The sequence below is a fragment of the Astyanax mexicanus genome, chromosome 10 (assembly GCF_023375975.1).
Source record: "Astyanax mexicanus isolate ESR-SI-001 chromosome 10, AstMex3_surface, whole genome shotgun sequence".
NCBI lineage: Eukaryota > Metazoa > Chordata > Actinopteri > Characiformes > Acestrorhamphidae > Astyanax > Astyanax mexicanus.
The window spans coordinates 21,738,677-21,761,121 of record NC_064417.1 but is presented as its reverse complement, the minus strand read 5'-3'; the positions used below and the strand labels follow the sequence as shown (position 1 = coordinate 21,761,121).

The 22,445-nt window shown below is 36.4% G+C and overlaps 1 protein-coding gene across 1 annotated transcript in view; it reads right to left on the bottom strand.

The window, feature by feature from the left end:
- The window catches only part of aff2 (AF4/FMR2 family, member 2), a 384,893-nt gene extending 375,333 nt beyond the window's left edge, over window positions 1–9,560 (bottom strand). The window contains exon 1 of the mRNA XM_049484505.1: window positions 9,406–9,560. Within this exon, the coding sequence (XP_049340462.1) occupies window positions 9,406–9,497 (92 nt within the window). The 5' untranslated portion in view covers window positions 9,498–9,560. The remainder of the gene's footprint in view (window positions 1–9,405) is intronic.
- Window positions 9,561–22,445: the final 12,885 nt, after the last annotated feature.

The following is a 22,445-nucleotide window of genomic DNA, read 5'->3' as shown; positions in this document are numbered from 1 at the left end:
ACACAACAATGTTCATTTTAATCAAACATCTACCTATAAATAGCAAAATCAGCAGAACTGATTCAGAAACTGAAGTGGTCTTTTTGTATAGTTAGTAGTCTATTAAAAGAGTATAATGTATGAATGGATATGGCTTCTTGTTTTTTTACTTCTCAGTAAAACCCTAATTTCTGCATCATTCCAAAAAAATAATCTGAAGAATAATCGATTACCCATCTAATTGATAGTGATGGCCCTGTATTATACACGTTATACAAGAATAAGCATCAAACTGAACCTTCTCTCAAGAGTTATATTACAATTCCATCATATTTCATCTCAGTAATCTAATGCCAGCGCTGTAACTCTGAAATCAATGACTGAGAAAAATCACACAGCCCTGTCAGAACTGATGAAGGGAAACGCTTCTGGTTTTGTATTTCTTTTTAAAGAGGCTGCAGCAGGACGGGCACAGGCCCGGGCGGTCAGGCTCCAGCTCGCGCCCCCGTTCCTCCAGATGAACTTGTTAATTGCGTGTTGAACCCGTGGGCAAAGAGGTGGAAAGCCATCACCTTTTGTTTGTGCCCAAAACGAGCCCCCCTCCAAAAGCCTTATAGCCGGGCACGCTTCCCTGCCAAGCTTTGCACTTTATCATTCCACAGCATTTGGCTTCCCTTTGGCAGGTGGCAAAACGAGGCTGCGGGCACTGAGGTTGGCAGCCTCCTCTCGGAGCCGGGATGCCAATTGCCGAGGCTCCACGCCCGTATGGTGGCCGCCGGGGCGCGCGGGCCTCTGCCTGGCACGGCCGCCTTTTTACGCCAAGCACAAATGAGATTGGCACTGAGCGGCAGGCGCTCCTCGGGGCGAGGTGGGTGATGTATGGCCCCCCAGCTGTGGCCTGGGCGGAAGCGGGACGGGGCAAACGCGGTAGATCTCTCAGCGTTTGCCAGTTTGGGAGAACGCCGTGTCCCGAACAGCAGGGAGGGCAGACTAACAGCACTCAAAAGTGGACACAGTGTGCAAACATAAAAACCTGGCTGAGACGGTGTGTTTGTTCTTCACACACTCACTCACAGCAGCACACACACACACACACACACACACACTCATTCACACTCACCCCAGGTTTAAAGCAGCTCCCTGAATTTACTACAGTGATAACCTCAGTAGTCCATACCCTCTCAGCTTCAGCCCAATGCAGTTTATACTGCAGGCACGCCATAAAACACAATGGTATGGGTGCTGGTGATGCATCGTTTTTACACTGACACAATGCTATACTGGTGTCACACAGTCTGGTACTTGTAATGATGGATCTCTGATGATGCCAAACTGGAGATGTGGCACGATTATATATCAGAATCATATCTATATCAGCAGATCATTGTTTATTTTTGGTATAAAATCTGTATTAATCCCTGAGGTCAAATTATAGCAATTAATTATTGTTACTGTATCTTTAAGACAGGTATGCAAATACAGTACAGTACATACACCATAAATATCATATATTTGCTTTGGCCTGGAATTCCATCATCAGTGCCTGTCTTACACAAAATGCAATATCGTCACTGTCCAATGAAAAACAGCAACTTTACAGGAGAGAGGGAAAACCTTCTAAACTTTTAATATAAGTCAATGTAAAACAAGTTTATTTCAAGTCATTTTAAAGTTTTTCTATTGCTCCGTTCATCATGAAATGTTGGCACAATATAAGGGACAATCACTGTGGTGAAATTATGTTGTAAACTAAAAATTAACAGAAATTGAGATACTTGTTTTTCACTGGACAGTGACAAATTACTGCATTCCAATATACAGTATGTACTTTCAAACCTGAAAGTGCATATTGTGTTTTTTATTCTTGATAATAGTCTTAATACTGCAAGTATGTCCCAAGTACTGTAATCAAAACACTCAAACCAAATCTTAAACATCAGCATCAACCTGGAATTCCAATATTCTATCAAAAACATGACTTCAATATGTGGCAATATACAATCATTTAGGAGCATTTTTATTGGTCCATTTATCATTACATCTGAAAACAATGTGAAGCAAATAGAGATAGACAATATAGTAGTACAACCTAGAAATCAGGGTTTAACTTACTGCAGATTTCATAAAGTATTATATAACACATACAGTACCAGTCAAAAGTTTGGACACACCATTTTTTTTTTTCATTTTTCTCATCTTGTTTTTTTTTTTACTTATTTATTGAATTAAGTAGATTTATATTGAAGACATGAAAACAATTAAGGAATACATATGGAATTACAAAAATGTTCTTGACCTCCTCAATCCCCTGATCTAAATCTGATCAACTGAGATGGTAATTTGGGATCAGCTGGAGCTTTACAGCATGAAGGAAAAGCAGCAACTATTCTTCAGCACCTCCAGAAACTCCTTCAAGATGCTGAGAAAACTATTCCAGGTGACTCTCCCTCATGAAGACACTAAGATTAAAATACCAAGAGTGTGCAGATCTGTCCTCAAAGATAAATATGGCTAATGTAAATCTAAAGTATAAAACATATTCTGGTTTGTTTATCACGTTTTGATTACAAAATAATTGTGTATGTGTTCCAGTATAGTTTTATGTTTTCAGTATTAAATTTACAATGCAAAAAATCATAAAAAAGAAAGAAGTGTGTCCAAACTTTTGACTGGTACAATATAAAGTATGATATACCCATAAATTACAGTGGTATTGAGTTTATTATTACTTCTATTTGGAGCTTTATTGCTAAGGCCCACAAAGCCTCATTGGTGCAAACTTTTAAATATTATTCAAATAAACTGTCTTCATGTCTGACCTTGGTTTTACTTGGTCAAAACATGAGCCTGCACAGCTGAACTCTTCTCTTTTAACACGGGATATGACCTTACACTTTTTATACAGACATACTGTATGAAAAATTATCATATTGTACAGAAATATCTCCTGTTTAAAACAAAAAAGGTGCAATGGAATAATTCCTCCTGTGGTTTATAAAACCGTCTCCCCACTTTTTGGTGTCTAAATAAACAATACTGTAATTCTTAAACAAGTCAAATGAGCGCTGGTTATTATTTTTCTACGCAGATTTCTCTCCTTAAAACTGTTTATTTGGGTGAGTAAAGCACTTCTGTTTACTTATAGTAAACTTAAATTTCCAGTGTTTTTAACAGCGCGGTTTACAGCAGCGCTAGGTGTGGTTAGCAGCATTGCTAGCCACGGTTAGCAGTGCTTAGTGCTAGTAATTGCCACCCAACAGCGCTACACTGAGGAACGCTGAGTGTTCCAGTAAGCCAGGGTGCTATTAGTTTATTTTAACACCGTAGACACAGACGCAGAATACAGTACGATATACTTGACTCTTATTGGCAAAAGAGCTAGCGTTCCTGTTAACAGCTAATGTTAACACTGCTCCAGCCTCTGTGCTGGAGAGAAACTTCACTGAAACTCCTGTATAACGCTGCACTTCAGCAGCGTGGTTTTACTGCTACTTACAACCTGACCGGTAAACCGGATTATGAAGGGCACTGAGGATTTTTAGGATAATTAAAGGATTTCAAGTACGTCTTATAGTGCGGTAATTAAAGTATTTTGACCTCTACCCACTCAGAAGTACAACTACTTTCAATTTAAAAGAAAGTCGGCTGCTGCTTTAAATAAAACAAATGCAATAAATCAAAAAAATCTTCCTCATTCCAGGAACTGAGAATCAAGCCAAGCAATACGACCTCATTTACTCTGCTCACAAATATCAGCCCTGACAAATATGGAACTGATATTCCAGCATCTTTCAATCATCTAATTATGGACAGAAAAAAACAACATATCCAGCATAACCAGGCCCAGTGAGGGTAGTAATTATCATCACAAAACAAGTTCTGCACAAACACCTCAAACTGGGCCTGGAACGTCTGACTCAGGTGGAAGGCAGGCGTAATTGTGCCAGCCGTGCAATCAAACCGCCGTGTCGACACAGCAGAGCGCCCGCCTCGCCGACCAGCGCTTAACCCCCGTCTCAGAACACGGGGTTCACTCTGCACCCCACCACATCTGCCCTGATTAAACCCAACACATGTTCCAGCCCAGAAGAACACGCGGGGACGTCAGATCTGAATCAATACTGCTGCTGAACTTCAGCCCCGGGCTACAGAACGAGGCGGCGAGCATCAGGATCATTATTAAACTGGAAAAGGAGCAAATCAGCCTGAATTATTACTGCATGCTTCTGGATCAAACGCAGCACTCAGCAGATGCAGAACCTTCATAGAGGGAAAATTCATTTGTTAGGATTTTAGCAGCATTTTTTAATATGCCATCTCATCTCACTGATCCATCTGTTATTTGAATACAATGTGAAAAACAACATTATATCAAAAAGTGAAAAAGCAGCAATGTTTTTTTAAACTCGCTTTTAAAAATCTCAATAGTTTATAAACAAACATTGTAAATATATAGTATCTTCAACATGGCAAACTTACAGGAACATAAAAAAACGTTTTAAAGCCTTTTTTCAATAAAAGCAAAGAAGAATTTTATTCTTTTTTGTTAAGCTGGGCAATATGATTTGTTTTGTTATTGTGATACATAACAGAGCTGAACAATACATTCAACATCATCCCTGAAATGTTCGCATTCGCAATAGTCCCAATGCAAGAACAAATTATATCAAACCCATCACGCTTCTAGTTTTTTGCTGCTTGATATAAAAGAAAAAAATCTAACTTAATAAAATGCGTTTTTATTAGGTACCTATCAGACACACATTTAATCTGCCCAATTTTATTTTGTTCCAATCTTGTAGTTTAAGATCTAAGTTTGAGGCTGTCATAAGGTTAAGAAAACAATTAAGAATTAAGAACAAACAAAGAACTAAATAGCAGTCAAAAGTCAACATTTTTCTTTTTTTCTTAATTTAATTCATTTTGTACATTACAGATTGTGTGCAAATCTGTTATCAACGCTAAACGTGGCACTTAGAAGAATCTAAAGTAAAAAACATATTTTGATTTGTTTAACACTTTTTGTTACTAAATAATTGTGCATGTTTCCATGTACAGTATAGCTTTAATATAATCTTTAATATTAAATTTGCATTGTAAAAATCATAAAAATTAGGAAAACACATTAAATGACAAGAGGAGTGCCCAAATATTGGATTTGTACTGTATATAAACATGTGTATAAACAACTGTAAAATAAATATAGCAATGTCAGATATTTTCCAATGTTGTACAGCCCTAATAATTTATGTTCAATGTGAACCATCATCATCATCATTATCATCATCATCATCAGTGCTAATTCCAAGACCTCTGATGCACTGATAGTGGTTCATGGATTATCATTATAAAACATTAAAACAATGTTAAAAACAACTGCCAGATATATAAAAAAAATACTTTACAAGAGTGCAAGTGCAACTTTCAGTAGAAGTCAATGTAAAAACATTGTATTCCAAGCCATTTTGCAGAATTATTTTTTTTTTCTATTCTTCATCAATCTTTTTTAAACTAGATTTGAATTATATTAAAAATGAGAAACAGGAAAAATAGATTTTTGCATCTCAGCGATGACACACAACTGTTTTCTGCAGTAAGTTTATTTAAAACGACTCAGAATAAAAGCCAGTGATGAGGTCTTTCTGCATGAGGTTAAAATCCTGGAGTATTCTTTATAGTAATGGTAATAAAAATTGTTGCATACTTGCTAATATTGCATGGTAGCATGGTGATGATATGATAGTAACCCTATCCCTATCAGTTTAAATAAGAACAGCATTGGGACAGGGCTGCAAAGGTTGATATACTAATCGACAATGTAGATTATTTAAATTTGTAAACAACAATTTTCATTGTTGACTAATCATTCATTTGGAACAGTACCACATTACACAAAGTGCTGGGGACAGAAGTGCAATGGGAGACACACACTGTTTACACTCAACTTATTCTGTGTCTCCAAAAGTGCCCAAACACAAAAGATTACATATTTAATTACAAAATATCAGTACTTTCCACATTTAAACAACACCCAGACATCTACCTGCCTTTTAAATCTAATATTCAACTGTTCAATCTTTAAAAGTTTTTAGAGATAGAGGACATGGCAGAAATAATCGTTGACTAATCGACTAATTGGAAAAATAATCAGCACAGTAGTCGACTACCAAAATAATCATTCGTTTCAGCCCTACACTGGGATGCTCTTGGGAAACTAGGCCCTGAACAGTCATCAAATGTGTCCTGACTCTTTTATACAAGAACAATACAGCTCACCACAATCCACAACCTCAACTGGAAACAAAGCTCAACGTGAATCCCACTCCACACACAAAAGTGCTAACAAACCGAAGCTTTCTGATTGGTTCCATTCTCCAGAACTCCTCAGATTCTCTGAGGAGTGCAGCAACAGATAGGCCTACCCGATCCAAGCAGCGTCAAAATGATAAAATGATTATAAAAAAAAAAACTCCATCCATAAAAGACATCAAATGAGGACAAAGCAGAGCACCTCAATTAGACAGAAAAAACATCGGTAAAGACGTGTTCTCTCTAAAAGCTGCTGGCCAAAGGTGAACAGCTCCAAAAGTCTAAGTAGGTACTCAGCCAGCTTATTCTACACATCACAAAGCAGGTGGGAAAGGGCCGTGTGCTGTGATTTTCTGCTATGAGCAGAAGGAGACAGGGGAACAAGAGCAGACAGACAACAGGACGGAATAAGGGAGGCGCTGATAAAGCACGGCGAGCGGAGAACACAGCCGAGAGAGTGAATGAGGGAGAGACAGTCAAATTGTAGGGAAACTCATTCAATTGAAGCAAACAAAGAAGTGGCAGAAGCTTCCCGGTAGCGTCTCGTCAGAGCACATATACAACCAGCCGACAGACGGCATGTCAAACCGGACCAGGGAGGAGAGGAAGTGGGCTTTTGGTGATGTGATGCTTTAGGATAGACTTTACAGATGAGGATCACCACAGAGCTGTGAGGAGGGGGGGGTTTGGGGCTGGGGACGGGGATGGGGGGATACAATGGGACCCTAAATTCAGCCACATGGTGGAGCTGTGGAATGTGTTTGGTGGAAAAGGGTTTATGAATGATACCTATGAATAATATTTAAAGCAAGTGACCAGTGTGTATGTACAATATATAGATGTACATGTCTATATACATATGTGTCTGTGTTTGTACATAGAAATACAGGTATAAGCCAATATTATAGTATGAGCCTGTACTAAGACTACTATAATGGTGGTAAATATAAATGTAACTAAAAAAAAAAAAGAATCAAGCAAGAGTATGTTACTGCATAGCTATAATTATAAATACTGCATAACTTTAAATAGTATAGTCTTAGTTAGTTAGTTAGGTAGTAAGGATTCATCAAAATGAAAATTTGGGCCGAAACCCAACAAAATTAAATATATGGCCAAATACTGAACACGGTATGATGATAAATTTTGACACTTTTTTCACCATTGCATCAATTTATATCGGCCTAAATATGTGTTTGAAACAATGTTTTTTTAAAAGGAAATTCTTTTATTATATTTGCATATTTTTAACACAAGCTATTTTTTAAATAGTTTATCATTTTGGATTTTGATTGCCAAATATACGATACAGTGCATCTCTATTAGTTGTTATCGAGTTATGTCTATATATCTCAGGGCATATAACAATAATTATATAGATATATAGATAGATAGATAGATAGATAGATAGATAGATAGATAGATAGATAGATAGATAGATAGATAGATAGATAGATAGATAGATAGATAGATAGATAGATAGATAGATAGATAGATAGATAGATAGATAGATAGATAGATAGATGGTCTAAAAATCAATTTCTTTAATTTTACCAAATTAAAAACATCTGACGTATAAGAGGAAGATTATGTCTATATTATGTCTATATATCTCAGGGCATATAACAATAATTAATATATATATATATATATATATATATATATATATATATATATATATATATATATATATATATATATGTATATATATATATATATATATAAGAGGAAGATGGATAAACACAAGCCATCAAAACAAGCTGAACTGCTTGATTTGTTGCACCAGGAGTGGCAGAAAGTTATCCAAAAGCAATGTGTAAGACTTGTGGAGGAGAACATGCCAAGATGCATGAAAACTGTGATTACAAATCAGGGTTATTCCTCAAAATATAGAGTTCTGAACTTAAATATTAACTTGTTTTCTTTGCATTATTTAAGGCCTGAAAGCCTTGCCCTTTTTTATATTTCAGCCATTTCTCATTGAGTAAATTTCTCATTGTAGTTTATAGAATAAAACACCACTGTTTATTTTACTCAAACATATACCTATAAATAGCAAAATCAGAGAAACTGATTCAGAAACTGAAGTGGTCTCTTAATTTTTTCCAGAGATGTAGAATAGTATCATATACTTGTATTTTCTTATTTATACAAATAATTCTATATTCTATATATTATTATATTTTGTACACATTATTAGATTGTTTATAAATAAGAAAATAAATAAGTTCAAAATGATATATATAATACTACTCAGCTACAAAAAATATACATACAATCTCCATGTGTGTAAAGTGAATAATAAAGCATATGTATTATTCTTACAGCACTCACATACAGTATAGGTATTACTGTACTGTACACACACCACTATAATAACAGTGTAATAGTGCATACACTTATATAGCTCCATATATTAATAAACAGTAGCTGTAAAATTATACAATTGTAGAACAAAGCTGTCAGATTCAGCAGCAGTGCACAATGAAATAGTTAAATGTAAAATATGAATATTATAGCGATTTTCTGTAACAGTATAAAGCAAAACACACGTATTTATACTCAGATCAGAGATAGGCTTTGTCTCAGCACTAATACAGCACAGCGCAGCGGGTTAGTAGCGTTCAGCCGGCGATATTTACAGCGATAAACTGCGCGCTGCTCCAGACTACAGGACTACAGACTCATTCATATATACAGACATGGGAAAGTCGCTACGTGGACTCGCGGAGCTGCTGGTGGGCTGGGGGAGGAACAGGGGACGGGGAACTTGTACCGGCGGTAGTGTGTGAGTGTGTATATAGTGTGTGTATATATATAGTGTGTGTGTGTGTTTGAGTGAGGTGGCAGTGTCTCTCAGTCCCAGTCTGACCCTGTAAACCCGCTGAATATGAAGAGATTCCAGCACAGCCCGCCTGCGCGGACCCCGCTCGGCTCGCCGGGCTCGTGTTCTGGGGATGCCACCCGCCGAACCCCCCCCCCCCCCCCCTCCAGCTCTGAACAGCAGCGGCACCGGGCACGCCACAGCAGCCCCGGCACGACACACACATTTCCACAGGTAAACAAAACCAGTACACCCAGCAAAAGACCAGTAAAGCCAGCGCTCGCGCCGCTTACCACTGCTGCTCCAGCTCCCAGTCCCTGAAGAAGTCGAACTCGAATAGGTCCATGTCTCCGAGCCGCTGCTCAGCGTCTGCGTCAGCCTGCATGCAGCAGGCACGGTGCGCGCGCGTGTGTGTGTGGACGCGTGTGCGAGTGTGTGTGTGCGCGCGCGTGTGCGAGTGTGTGTGTGCGCGCGCGTGTGTGTATATGTGTATATATGTGTGCGTGTGTAGCAGCTAGTCTCTCTCTCTCACCCTCTCTCTCTCCCACCGACCGCACACCCACATTCAGGCAAGCACCGCCCCCTCCCCCGCGCGCCCACTGGCCAGCAGCGCGCAGCTTCCGCTCTACAAGTGGCTGGAACGTCGGCCGCCAGCCAATCACAGCGCGCCTGCCGAAAAACGGGTGTGATAAGAAATGTTAAGGCCAAACAACGAAGCTGTCGTTCCCAATTGGACAACACAATATAACGGACCACGCAGCTCCGCCCCCTTTCGCTGTCAAACGCGAACGTAGGGCCGTGACGTCAGGCGGCTCGCACATGTCCAGCCAGGTAAAAAAATGATGATGATGATGATGATTGGTGGTGAGATTAATAAGCTTAATTCATTAATTATTAAGCTTCATTCACAATAATAAAAAAAAACTTTTGTTATTAATAAAAATCATTATTATTATTAGTAGTAGTAGTAGTAGTAGTAGTATTAGTGGAGCGAATAATAAGCTTTATTCACACAAAAAAATAGTTTTAATAACAATGGTAATAATAAGTAATATTATTAGTAGAAGCAGTAGTAGTTAGTTGTATGAGAAGTAGTACTAACTACTTTGTTGCTACTACTAATACTACTATTACTATTACTACAACTGTTAATAATAATAATAATAATAATAATAATAATAATAATAATAATAATAATAATAATAATAATAATAATAAATAAATAAAATGTACCTTTTCTTTAAAAAGAAAAACCCAATTTAAGCACTTAGAATGCACTGGATTTTTTTTTTTTACTGTATGTATCTTTATATATTTATTTTTAACATTCTATATATTTTTTTCATCTATAATCTAAACCTTAATCTATAAGCCATTTATTCCTTAAAAAAACAGCAGACCTTCAAATTTAGAATCACTAAATGAGATTCTACCATCCGTTCTGTTTCATCTCTGTTTAAATTGTGTAATAGCTTCTTTGTATGGGTCACAGACCCTAGTCAGAATCAGGTCAGACCCTCCAACAAGGGACCTCCCCACAACCTGTGCTGAACCCTGAACATATTATAAGTAATATATATTTGCTTACTGATCAGTAGCTCTAAAACTAGCACAAATTATAATAACAGTGAGTGTTAAAATAAAAATTTCTTAAGGGGAATTTTAATACACTTTTAATAATTCAGCATAATTTATTTATAAGTAAACAAAACATTCAGACTGATTGATTTGATGTGAAATGATTCATTATTAGCTTCCAATGATCGATTTAATTGCCCACACCTGCATGAGCTGTGAGGTGTTATCTTGTTAGTGATTCTGAACATTAGCCAGGATGTTCATGACAATAATAATAATAATAACAACAACAACAACAACAATAATAATAATATGGTGAGGGCATTTAACATTCCTTGATTCACAGTCACATGTATACAGGTATATTTCAAAGGTGTTACCACACACAGTGGAGAGGACAGTACAGTATGTACTATAAAAAAAAAAAAATATATATATATATATATATATATATATATATATATATATATATATATAATTTTTTATTTATTTATTTTTTGTCGTATCCTACTCCTACTATTGTGCACAATAGTAGGACTATTGTAGTACTCTTGTGCACAAGTCATAGTGCACATAGCGGTTCTGTATTCTGTATTTTTTATGTTTTTCCTGATTCTTTGTCCTGTGATCATATTTCTGTAAAGCTGCTTTGTGACAACACCAGTTGTAAAAAGCGCTATACAAATACATTTTATTTTATTTTATTGGATAGTACATAGCAGCATATTTAGAAATAGTTTATGTAATAACTTCAAGGAAAAAATATATTTGTAATACATTTTGTGTGAATAATTAATGACATATCAGGGGAATTATTTATTAATACATCATTCAGTAGAAAAATGAAAAAAGAAAGAAACTTTTCTTGGACAATTAAATGATGGATTTAATACATTTGAAAGCATGTAAACATGTTACATGCTCTAAAACACTGACCAATTAAGTATGTGATTAGAGATGGTGAATTTGTATGAAAGAGGCTTTTACCGTTGGTGGAGTAAAGGAAACATAAGAAAATCATGACTAATCAAAACTCATTTACCTATTTGGTGATTGATGTTTCCCTTTAAATAAAAGCAGCAGATTCAGGGGATCATTGACAAAGGAAATTGTGGCAATCTGAGATGCTGGTGCTATAGCCCCCAGCCTGCATATTAACCACTTAGTCCTTTCAGCTACTACTATCTACCTTGAAGTAGTTGCCCATTCGTTGTATTAAAATGTCATGATGAATGGATCAATAGAAATGCTCCGAAATGGCAATGAAAAAAAAAGTCCAATAAAGTTTCTGAAGTTTTGAAATTTTAGAGGAGATTTGTTTTGGGTTTATGCTGATATCTATCTGTTTGAGCCCCCATTGGGATTCCTAACTTTGTAAGTGTACATCTTTATTTTTGATTATTATTATCTTCTGTTCATATTCAACTGCGAAACAAATGTAATGTTAATAAAGCTGCGGTGAGGCATCACCCATAAATCCCCCAATATTTAGGCACCCTGTTCTGTGGACAACATAGACATATAGCAGACATAACACATAAGACTGAAACATTTAACCAATATGACAAAAGGAATATACATAAAATACATACTGTAACAGATAAAAATTGCAATTTTGTATATATTATTCAATCTTATTATTATTTATTTAAAACAATTAAATCATTTATTTATTTGTTTATTTATTTTAATTGTGGCAGAGAGAACAACTGTAGTTAGTTCTAAATAAAAAGTAGAAAGTAGGACCAGTTTCTGCGTAGCTTTGGTGCTATTTTTTTTAAAGTGAGTATTGACATAGTATGTGAACATGTTAATTTACCTCAATATTTTCTTGCAGTTAAAAAAAATGGTAGAAGAATATTTTATATGTGCTTGGAACCCTTCTAGTTGTTAATTTGCGTTTGTTTTTGTTAGAATATTAATCTAACAGGACTGCTTTGTTTTTTGATTAATAAAAACTTTAAAAGAAAAAGGTATTTAAGTTATTTACAGTCAACATTAATTAAAATGAACATAAATTTAATAAATATAAATTTAAAGGTACTGTATATAGACATGTTACATGCTCTAAAACACTGAAGTAAATTAACCCTGTGATTAGAGATTGTGAATTATAATCATGATAAATCTTTCCATTTTTGTATGAAAATATGAAATTAAAATTCATATGAGGCTTTCATTATTGGTCCAGTACAGGAAACATGTGCAAATTAACTCATTAACCTTTTTGGTGATTACTGTTTCCCTTTGGATAAAAGCAGCAGATTCAGAGAATCCTAAGCAAAGGGAGTTGTGGTTTTAATAATACATGTAATTTAGCATTTCATAACTTCATAACTTAATAACCACATATTACAGATTCTTATTTTATTTTTTTTACAGTGTGCATCTATTGCAGCTACAGTCCAAACACTGCAAACACTGTGTTCTGACTCAGCTGCACCTGTTAATACAGCACAGAGTCACAGAGAGAGGCACCGGCTCTGACAGAACTGTTCCACAATTTTACCTATTTATTTCCCTGATAGTACAGCAGCAGCATTACACACATGAATAGACTGTCAGGAACCTGTCCACTCCCATTACTTCCCCATACAAATGTTCAGCTGCCTCCTTATAAAGATCATGTTGTCGGAAAACAAGCCTCGGCAGAGACCCACATATGTTGGTTGTTGACATCATAACGATTTGGTAGGAGGCATATGGTGGTCATGGTTCATGTGATGTGTGGTCTATTACAGAAACACATTTCTCTCTCTCTCTCTTTCTCTTTTTCATTCTTTCTCGCTCTCATTTTTTGCATACTTTACATTGCCTCGGGTGCCCTCTTATAATTCATAGCAGAGACTACAAAACTGATATTAATCTTACCTTGAAATAACACAGAGAGGCTGGGAGAGATAAATTTCTGAGGCGGAATGGCTTCCCGGACGTTACACGAATGGATGCTTTGCTGATGGATTCCACAACGGTCAGGCGGCGCACGGAGGATACTGCTGTAGCTAACAATAGCTCAAACCGATACAGTGTGCACGCCTGCCCCTGTCACCTTGCCTTTGCCCACAAAAAGAGGACAAATCTGACAGTTACTGCCCTCTGTGTGCGGCCACCAATAAAGCAAATCCGATAAACCTGTGACGAGTGATGTTTCGATTCATTTATTTTACAGGCCCTCCTTGAAGGGACCCTTACTGTACGGCTTTATTTCCAATTTCAGGTGCACAGCTGACCATTGCACATATACTGTATGTATCCATGTGACTAATATGTCATAATAATGCTGTCCAATGTTTGGTTGTCAGGTTGTCCCTTAACATGTGTCTTTTCATGTGTCTTAGAGAAGAACTATGGTGTAAAATGGACTTTCGGTGTAGTAAAACATGATAAAAAGTTCTTACCTTTGATGAACAGCACACGTCCATTCTTCCACAGTGTTCCGAGATCCAGAAATTTGAACAGTTTGTCCAAACACTCTTCAGACTTGGTGACACGGGGCATAGTTTGACCTAATAAATCGATTTTTCCACCGTTGTTCAGGAATAATGGCGGTGCTCAGAGCTGAAGCTAGCATTATACGATGTAAACAGTGGTTTTTAATAAGCTTCTTGTGCACGTTTTAAGTTATTAATGCCTCGTTTTAAATGTCAGGGCTCTCCGGATTCTAGCAAGGAGGTGTGGAGCTACTTTGAGCTGGATAACTGTGGAAAAAGCGATTTATCGGGGCAAATTTTCCCTTTTCCCCCAGTCTGAAGCTTGTTTGGACAAACTTAAAATCTCCAGCCTCCGGACTACGATACCCAGAATGCACCTCATACTGACATCACCCCCTCACACTACCACATGGCACTGCATACGGCACTACCTGAATTTACCAATCACCAAATTATTGATTTCACCTGTTTCCATCAGTATAAATGCACCTTTTCTTCACACACACCTCGCCAAGTTATACGAAGCGGTACCCTTGCCTGTATTTACTCTCTCTCATTTACCGACGTTGTTTTACATTTTTTGACCCTGATTCTCGCCTTGCCTCTGATATTGCCCTGCCATGTTTTGACCCCTCGACTATCTCTCATTTTTCTGTATGTTTAACCCCTTTCTGTTTACCACTGTTGACCCTGCTTGCCCTAGACTACTCTCTGTATTCCCCCTTTATATAATAAAGTTTGTTGTCCGATCATGACTGGACCAAAAAAAAGTCTCCAAAATGATCTGACATAAACTCTTTTAACATTGATGTCCATTGAAAGTTAAGAAGGTTTTATTTATTTCGGAGATATTTGTTTTTCAATAGGCAGCAACAATTTATAGATGTCCTGGTAAAAGTTTACATTTGGCTCAAAACCACACTGAATATTTTTTGATAGGCAACATTCTGTAGTAAATTTATTCTAAAATAGTAATCAGTCTCTTAGATTGTAATGCTCAATCAACTGTTCTGTATCAGAATGCTGATACTGCACTATGGAACTTTAGTGGAGCTGCATAAGAAATCTTGCCAAAAAATCCCATAATACTAAGCCATAGTTTTGTAAATTTATTATTACTCTTCCACCTCAGTCCACATGCTTCATTTACAGGTCTGTATCCCTCAGCTTGTCCAAAAAGGGGCGCTTAAAGTGTGATTTGTATTTACAACAGTGGTGTAGAAGTGAATTATACTCCACAACTGTAGGAGGAGCTCATGAGCAAAAACACATATTGTTTAATAATGCTGATTCATGTATTCAGGCAGAAATAACATTTCAAATAGAACTATAGACTCCAGAGGAAAACATGCAAAAGAAAACATTGCTTTTTGATACAAAACAATATTTAAAGTAAAAGTAAAACCCCATCAGCAAGCTAAAAATATTGTAGATTGTTTCCCTTTTGATGTGGGTTTAGCTGTGTTTAGTTTGGTTCAGTTGTGGTAATCCAAGATATTTTCGAGGGATTGGACAACAAATAAAAGATGGCATGAGCTAGCTTTGTGTAGCATTAGCTTTTAGTCTTGCTTGGATCCCAGTTTGATTTGGTCAGCTTTTGCTTTCTTGTATGCCAAGTTATAACTCCATTAATTCCATAAAGTCTTGCATTGGTGTTTTAGCACGGTTTTCACTAATTCTTTTGCTAGTGGGCTGGGTGTGTGTTATTTTTTTTTTGGGTGGGTTAGGGGTTTTAAAATTGGCTTGTTTTCCAGCTCTGCTTTGGTTATGCTAGATCTTCTTTTGGAGAGATGACACTCAACAGAATACATTCTTGTACAAATGATGACGTAGAAATAGCACAATTATTAGTAACAGAATCATGACTTCATTACACCATCTTAAAAAAAAACATTATCCAATGCAGTTTTCTAACTAAAAAAGTGTAATGGCCTAATTGTCTAATGTGATTGTCTAATGTTTATTATTAAAACAAACAAAAATGAACTAATGGCTCAATTTATAATTATTATTAAAACATTTTAAAGCATAAAAAATAATAATATTTAATAATGTCTTAACTAGTGTAAATTAAACCATTAACAATTATATGAAGCATTACTTAATCATTTAACAATGTTTATTACTGTAAAAAGAATGATGCACTCTAATTTCTTGCATACCAAGACATTCTTTTTTGTTTCTTATATCATCATCCAGCCCTAATGGCGAGATAAATCAAGTTTTCCAATCTAAAGCACTTTTAATGCTACTCAAATCTTTGTATTGCATTGTTTGTGGAAAATGACAAAACCATTCACAATTTATATAATCTGGAGAGTTTGGACTGGCTACTTAAGTGTCTGAGGTCTAGAGCACTCATGCCTGGATGCATGCGTGTGTGTGTGTGTAAACACAGAAGCAATGAAGGCTACTTACGTATGTTCATTCTGAGAATTTTCATGGAAGACACTTTCAAAGAAACTGCAAAAAAAAGATAATTCTGATCTGTATATCCAGGCCTATTTCACCTCAGCTAAATATCTTGATCATGAAAAAAAATAGTTGTATCCAGCAGAAATTCAGTCGGGCCAGACTGTAATCTTCAGTGACGAGTCTTTTTCTTTTGTCTTGGTGGAGATGACCAACAGATCAACCCTGGCCAGAACCCTGGTTCAAACTCTAATGGTTAGCGCCAAGAGCAAAGGTTTGTTGTCACTTGTCACATGTCCAGAAAGTCTGGTGCTGTGGCGTGGGGTTAAGTTTCATATGATGCCCGATCATCTTTGGTCTTCATTACAGGCACATTGACAGCCCAATGTTATGCTAATGAGGTCCTGCAACAAACGGCCCAACACTTCTGTGCACTATTCCAGCAGGACAATGGTCGTCCACAAAGATGCCTTGCTATGGCTATCCACATCCACTGCCAAACCATTAGGATCAGTAGGATTCTATTGGACGAGCTATCAACCCTCTGCCCTTAACCCTCCTGTTATGTTCATTTTTTAGGAACAATGGTGTTCCCGGGTCAGTTTGACCTGGTTCATGTTTAATTATCCAAAGAAAAAAATCCTAATGAGCAGTGTGAATATTTCTTTACTAACTCCATTACTAATTATTCTATCACTATTTAGTGCAATGGTGTTCTTTACCTCTAACAGGTAATGGTTTAATTAGGATAATTCACTCGTAATGTTTTACTACTTTATCATTTTTGAAAGACCAACATTTGAAACAATAGTTTTACATAACATTGGAATTTTGTTTTATTGTTTGTTTTTTTGCAGGGGGGGTTGCAAATTTGTGAGAAGAACCATTTTCATATGATAGATTGATTACACTTTATTATACATTATTAAGGCAAGAAGAATAGATTCATACTGAAAACAATACTTTTAACTATATTTCTTAGATCTTTAAAACTTTTAAATGGGTCAATTTGACCCAGAACATAAGAGCAGGGTTAAAATCTACAGGAACTGTGTGGGAATATTTGAGCTGCATGGGATGAATTACCGATGGAAAATGTGACATGAGGAACCTACAACTCCATGTAAAAATGTCTGGCATATTTCATTACAATATTACAATTATTTTTTGTATTTATTATTTCATTTTACTGGACTGTATGCTCCCATGTCAGCACAGATTCTGGAGATTTGTATCTCTAATAAAACAAGCTATAAAAACTCCCTCAGGTTAATCCTGTGCAAATCGAAATGTGGATAAATAAGAGATTTTGTACCTTAAACTTAAGGTTGTGAAATACTTCAAGTCTGTGGTAAACCTTAGGTGTGAACCAGTGTATAAACTATGAGCCAAAGATAAGTCACTGTTAGCATAGCTTATAGCCTATATACCTGTTATAAACATGTATATGCTATTTTTTTTAATTAAACGTTTGTGATTACAACTAAAGTGGGTTGTATAAATTATCAGAACGTGTTTTTGTAATGCCAGTGCGTAAATAGAGTAGCCACTCCCATCCTAGGCATATAGTCAGAGATTTCTTATCCTGTACAAATCAGTAATATACACTATATTGTCAAAGGTAATCAGGTTCCACCTGTGAAACAAGTCCAGTCGTGAAATTTCCTCACTACTAAATATTCCACAGCCAACTGTCAGTGATATTATGACACAGTGGAAGCAACTGGAAATGAAAGCAATGCTGATGTTGATGAGCACAAACTATTTGCAGAATCAATCTCTATAGGCCTCCAAACTTCATGGAATTGGTTTCCAAGGCCAAGGAGCTCCATCCAAGCCTTACATCACCGAACCACAAGGCAGGAGAGCGAATGCTTTTAACCATTTAGTATATTTTCCTGATATTATGTAGTAAAACTAACCTTGTCTGAATAGAGCTTAAGACCAATAAATCATGTGTGAGCGTCTTATTGACAATTTTGTCCAAATAGCTACAGCATCATGTTATTAGTATGGCTAAAATGTTTAAAGAGTGAAGACTTGGCCTAGCGGAGCATCATCGCATCACTGAAACCCTGCCTCAGAGTAATTCCAGAGCAAAATCCCACAAGTGCATTCACAGTCAAAGAGATTTTTGTAGTGAGCAGCATTCTCTGACAGCTGAACATAAACATGAAGGACGAAGAGCTGCCTGCTAGGCTTACCCTGGAGAACAGCACAGCGCCGCTACTGGGAGAAAGTATCCGATGACCTGAAATGACTGCATCAGCAAATGAAGTGATGCATTATTGTTCACAGCCATGACCACGTGGCAGCAGACCTGAGAAACGTGGACGAAAACATTGTGAAAAGAAAACGAACATTCATTGATAGTAATGGCTGGTGAATCTAAAAAAAAAAAATACCTGAGTCAGAAGCTTATTGAACAGGCCTGTACATACACATAATAAATAACACTATCAATGCAGATATTATAGAGCCATTCTAATTGTTATAGACCAGGTCCAATTAAGAATGCATAATAATACATGCAGTTTCTTATATAGCTATTAATCAGACATATACAGTGGCATGAAAAAGTATTTAATATTAAACAAACTTTAATATCAGACAAAGATAACCTGAGTAAATATAAAATAATTTAAATTATGTATTTATTTATTTAAAAATATATATATATATATATATATTTATATATATATATATATAGTCCTGATTGCCCCCTTAACCTTATAACCTGGTTGCACCACCCTTAACAGCAACAACTGCAATCAAACTTTACCGATAACTGGCAATGAGTCTTTCACAACTCTGTGGGGGAATTCTGTTCCACTCTTCTTTACAGAAATGTTTTAAGATCATCCTACAGAATCCCAATCAGACTTTGACTAGACCACTCCAAAACCTTCATTAGATTTAATTAGATTTTTTTTTTTAAGTCATTCAGAGGTGAACTTATTTGTGTGCTTTTCATCATTGTCCTGCTGCAAAACCCAAGTACGCCTGAGCTTGAGTAATCAGGCCTGGTTGTGGTTAGTAGTGAAATTGAACTCACATTAACCTTTAATCACATTAATTTATGGGGGGGTCAACACTTTTTTTCCCTTACCAAATGAAACCATCAAATATATCATTTATATTTACTTAGGATATAATTTTCTGATATTAAAGTTTTCTGGAGTGCTTGTGGTGAGAATGTGATCTGGTCTCGATCCGCAATCAAATATACTTTTTTTTAATTGAGCTAAACTGCTGATAAGGCGCAGTTTAATCTGATATATTAGCCAGATAATACTACTGTGAAGAAACGCTGTCGCTGCTGCTCCATGCTGTTAACACCACTAATATAAATACAATTGCAATTTATATTTTTTCCATTCATTCTTTTATTTACATTTAAATATCCTTTATAAAAACTCCCGTTTTAAGAACATTAATCGCAGAGATTAATCACAGTTAATTACAGAATATTGTTGTGATTAATCTAATTAAATCTTTTAATCGATTAACACAACTAATATAATTCTTATTGAGTTATTAATCCTAATGCAGAAACTACTGCGGATTATTCTGTAACTGTTTGGTGTAGTAACTCTCATGGAGTCCCTCAGGGTTCTATTTTATGGTCTATGAATGGTCTATGGTTATGAATTATGACAGTAAAGAAGTTCTAAAAGTGAAGAAGAGTAGGCTAAACAAACAAGGGCTTTAAAAAGCCACATTCTGTAACACTGTTCTTTATAACGCTAATCCACATTCTAGCCCACACTAAAGCACCAGCGCAATTTGTCAACGACTTATTGGTGCTCTCTCCTGCACAGGCTTGCAGAACGAGACAGCCATCAATCGCTGCTTCTTCTCTCCGGCCGTTCGGCCACTTACCGTGAACGTTCTGCCCCTGAAGAGCTCCATGACAGGGGCTCAAAATGGTGGCAGTCGCCTCTGGCAGCGGCAGCGATAAGCGATTGGAGAAATACTCCATCACAGCAGCAGAGGCCACGCGACGGGCCCCTCGTCCCTTTTAATCTCATTGAAATGAATAAGCGAGTCATTACTGGCTGCGCTGATACGGTCTAAGGGGGATTGCCTCCTAATTATACCACTGTAATTTCTGAGTTAATTATCTCGCGCCTGCCCCCCAATCCAAACTTTCCTCCGCTGTAGCGCCTCATCTTCTCTAGGTTTTTTTTCTAACTTTTGCTGGATGTGAAGCCTCAGACTGAGCCAGCTTAATTAACACATGACTGCATTTTTGAGAAAGTAGAGGGAAATGATGATTTTGCGTAATCTCTAGTTAGCTAACGCCAGATTGTGGCCACTGGAGGAGGACTGAATGTACTGGTTTCGAGTTACATTAGAAAACACTGACAGAAACAGTGATTTATTATTTGAGGTGTGATACTCGTACACTGTAAACCCATACATTGTTTGAACTCAAATGATTTAAGTCTGTTTTACATAAAATTAGATATTTCTAAACAATACTCAACTATTTTGAGTTAGTTGAACTTTTGTGGGCACATATACACTTAAACTGAGGTCTTTGAGTTGAACCAACTTATAATAACTGAGTTTAATCTGTTTCCATTAACAGCTTCTTTTCCATTGGCTTCTGTCACAATCTATTTGCATACTGGGTGTGTCCAACAGTTTCTGACAAACACTCACCATCAGTGTGTAGTGATTCCTCCTGGGCTACTTTAGACGTAAATCAAGGTCCCCTTTAGTTGTAATAGCGTGATGTTTTAACATATGCTTAACAAGTTTTTATAAAATTTAGCAAACCGACTGCCTTAAAAAAGTAAACTCAACTTATCCGGTCTTATAGTAAAACAAAAATAAAAAAAAGTTAAATCAACTTCCCCTTTAGTTGTAACAACTTGATGTTTTAAGTTATACTAACTTAAGTTTTCATTAGCTATTACTTTTTTTTTAAGGCAACCGGTTTCCTCAATTTTTTTAAGTAAATTCAACTTATCCGGGCTTATAGTGTAGTCATATACTCATTGCCAGAAGTAAGTACAAAGATAAAGATTACCAAGCAAAAATGAAATATTACAATTTTTGACACTTTGATACTGGCAATATTTAATGATATATAGAGGTAGTGTGAAATGTACTGTACTCTATGTGTAACACAACATGCCTCAGAGAAGCCATCTCTCCATGGAGTTGTAGAGGTTCCTAATGGTGTCCTGTGCAAATCCATCCCATGCATCTCAAATATTACAACACAGTTCATGTAGATGATTTTGCGTTAGAGGTGTTAGGAGTGTTGATAGGGCATCTAAAAGTATCCCACACATTTTTAATTGTGTGATAGATCTGGCAATGCAGCATGCCATGACATAAAATCAGTGTATTCAATGTAATTCAGTGCTCTTGAGATGGCAGCAGTGTGGACGATCACTTAAATAAGACAAAGAACCAGCTGCCATTTGTTGTTTCTGCTTCACTTCTTTCTCAGATAACATTAGTGAATTTTAATTTTATATTATTTCATAATATCCTAATGATTTAACTCATGTAATGTTGCTAAACTTTTAATTTCATATAAAAGACCTTTATCACACCTATTTATTAACCCATGCATCTTTCCTATTGGTTCCTGGCATTATATATTTGCATAATAGGCATGTTCCCCTCCACTAATTCACCATCAGTGTGCAGTCTTGCCCACTAGGGCTCCCTTTTCTTTGATTATTCAGGCTAATAAAAATATACTGGCAATGCTTTTATTCTTTTTAAGGGGGTATTAACTAGATACCCTAGGAAAGGTAGCCCTTTTTAGCAAGACTACATACTGATGGTAAGGTAGTGGTGGGGGAAACACCCATTATGCAAAAAAAAGATGCCAGGGACCAATAATTATATAATAAGTTAATAATATAACTGTGTTTTAAGTACACTTA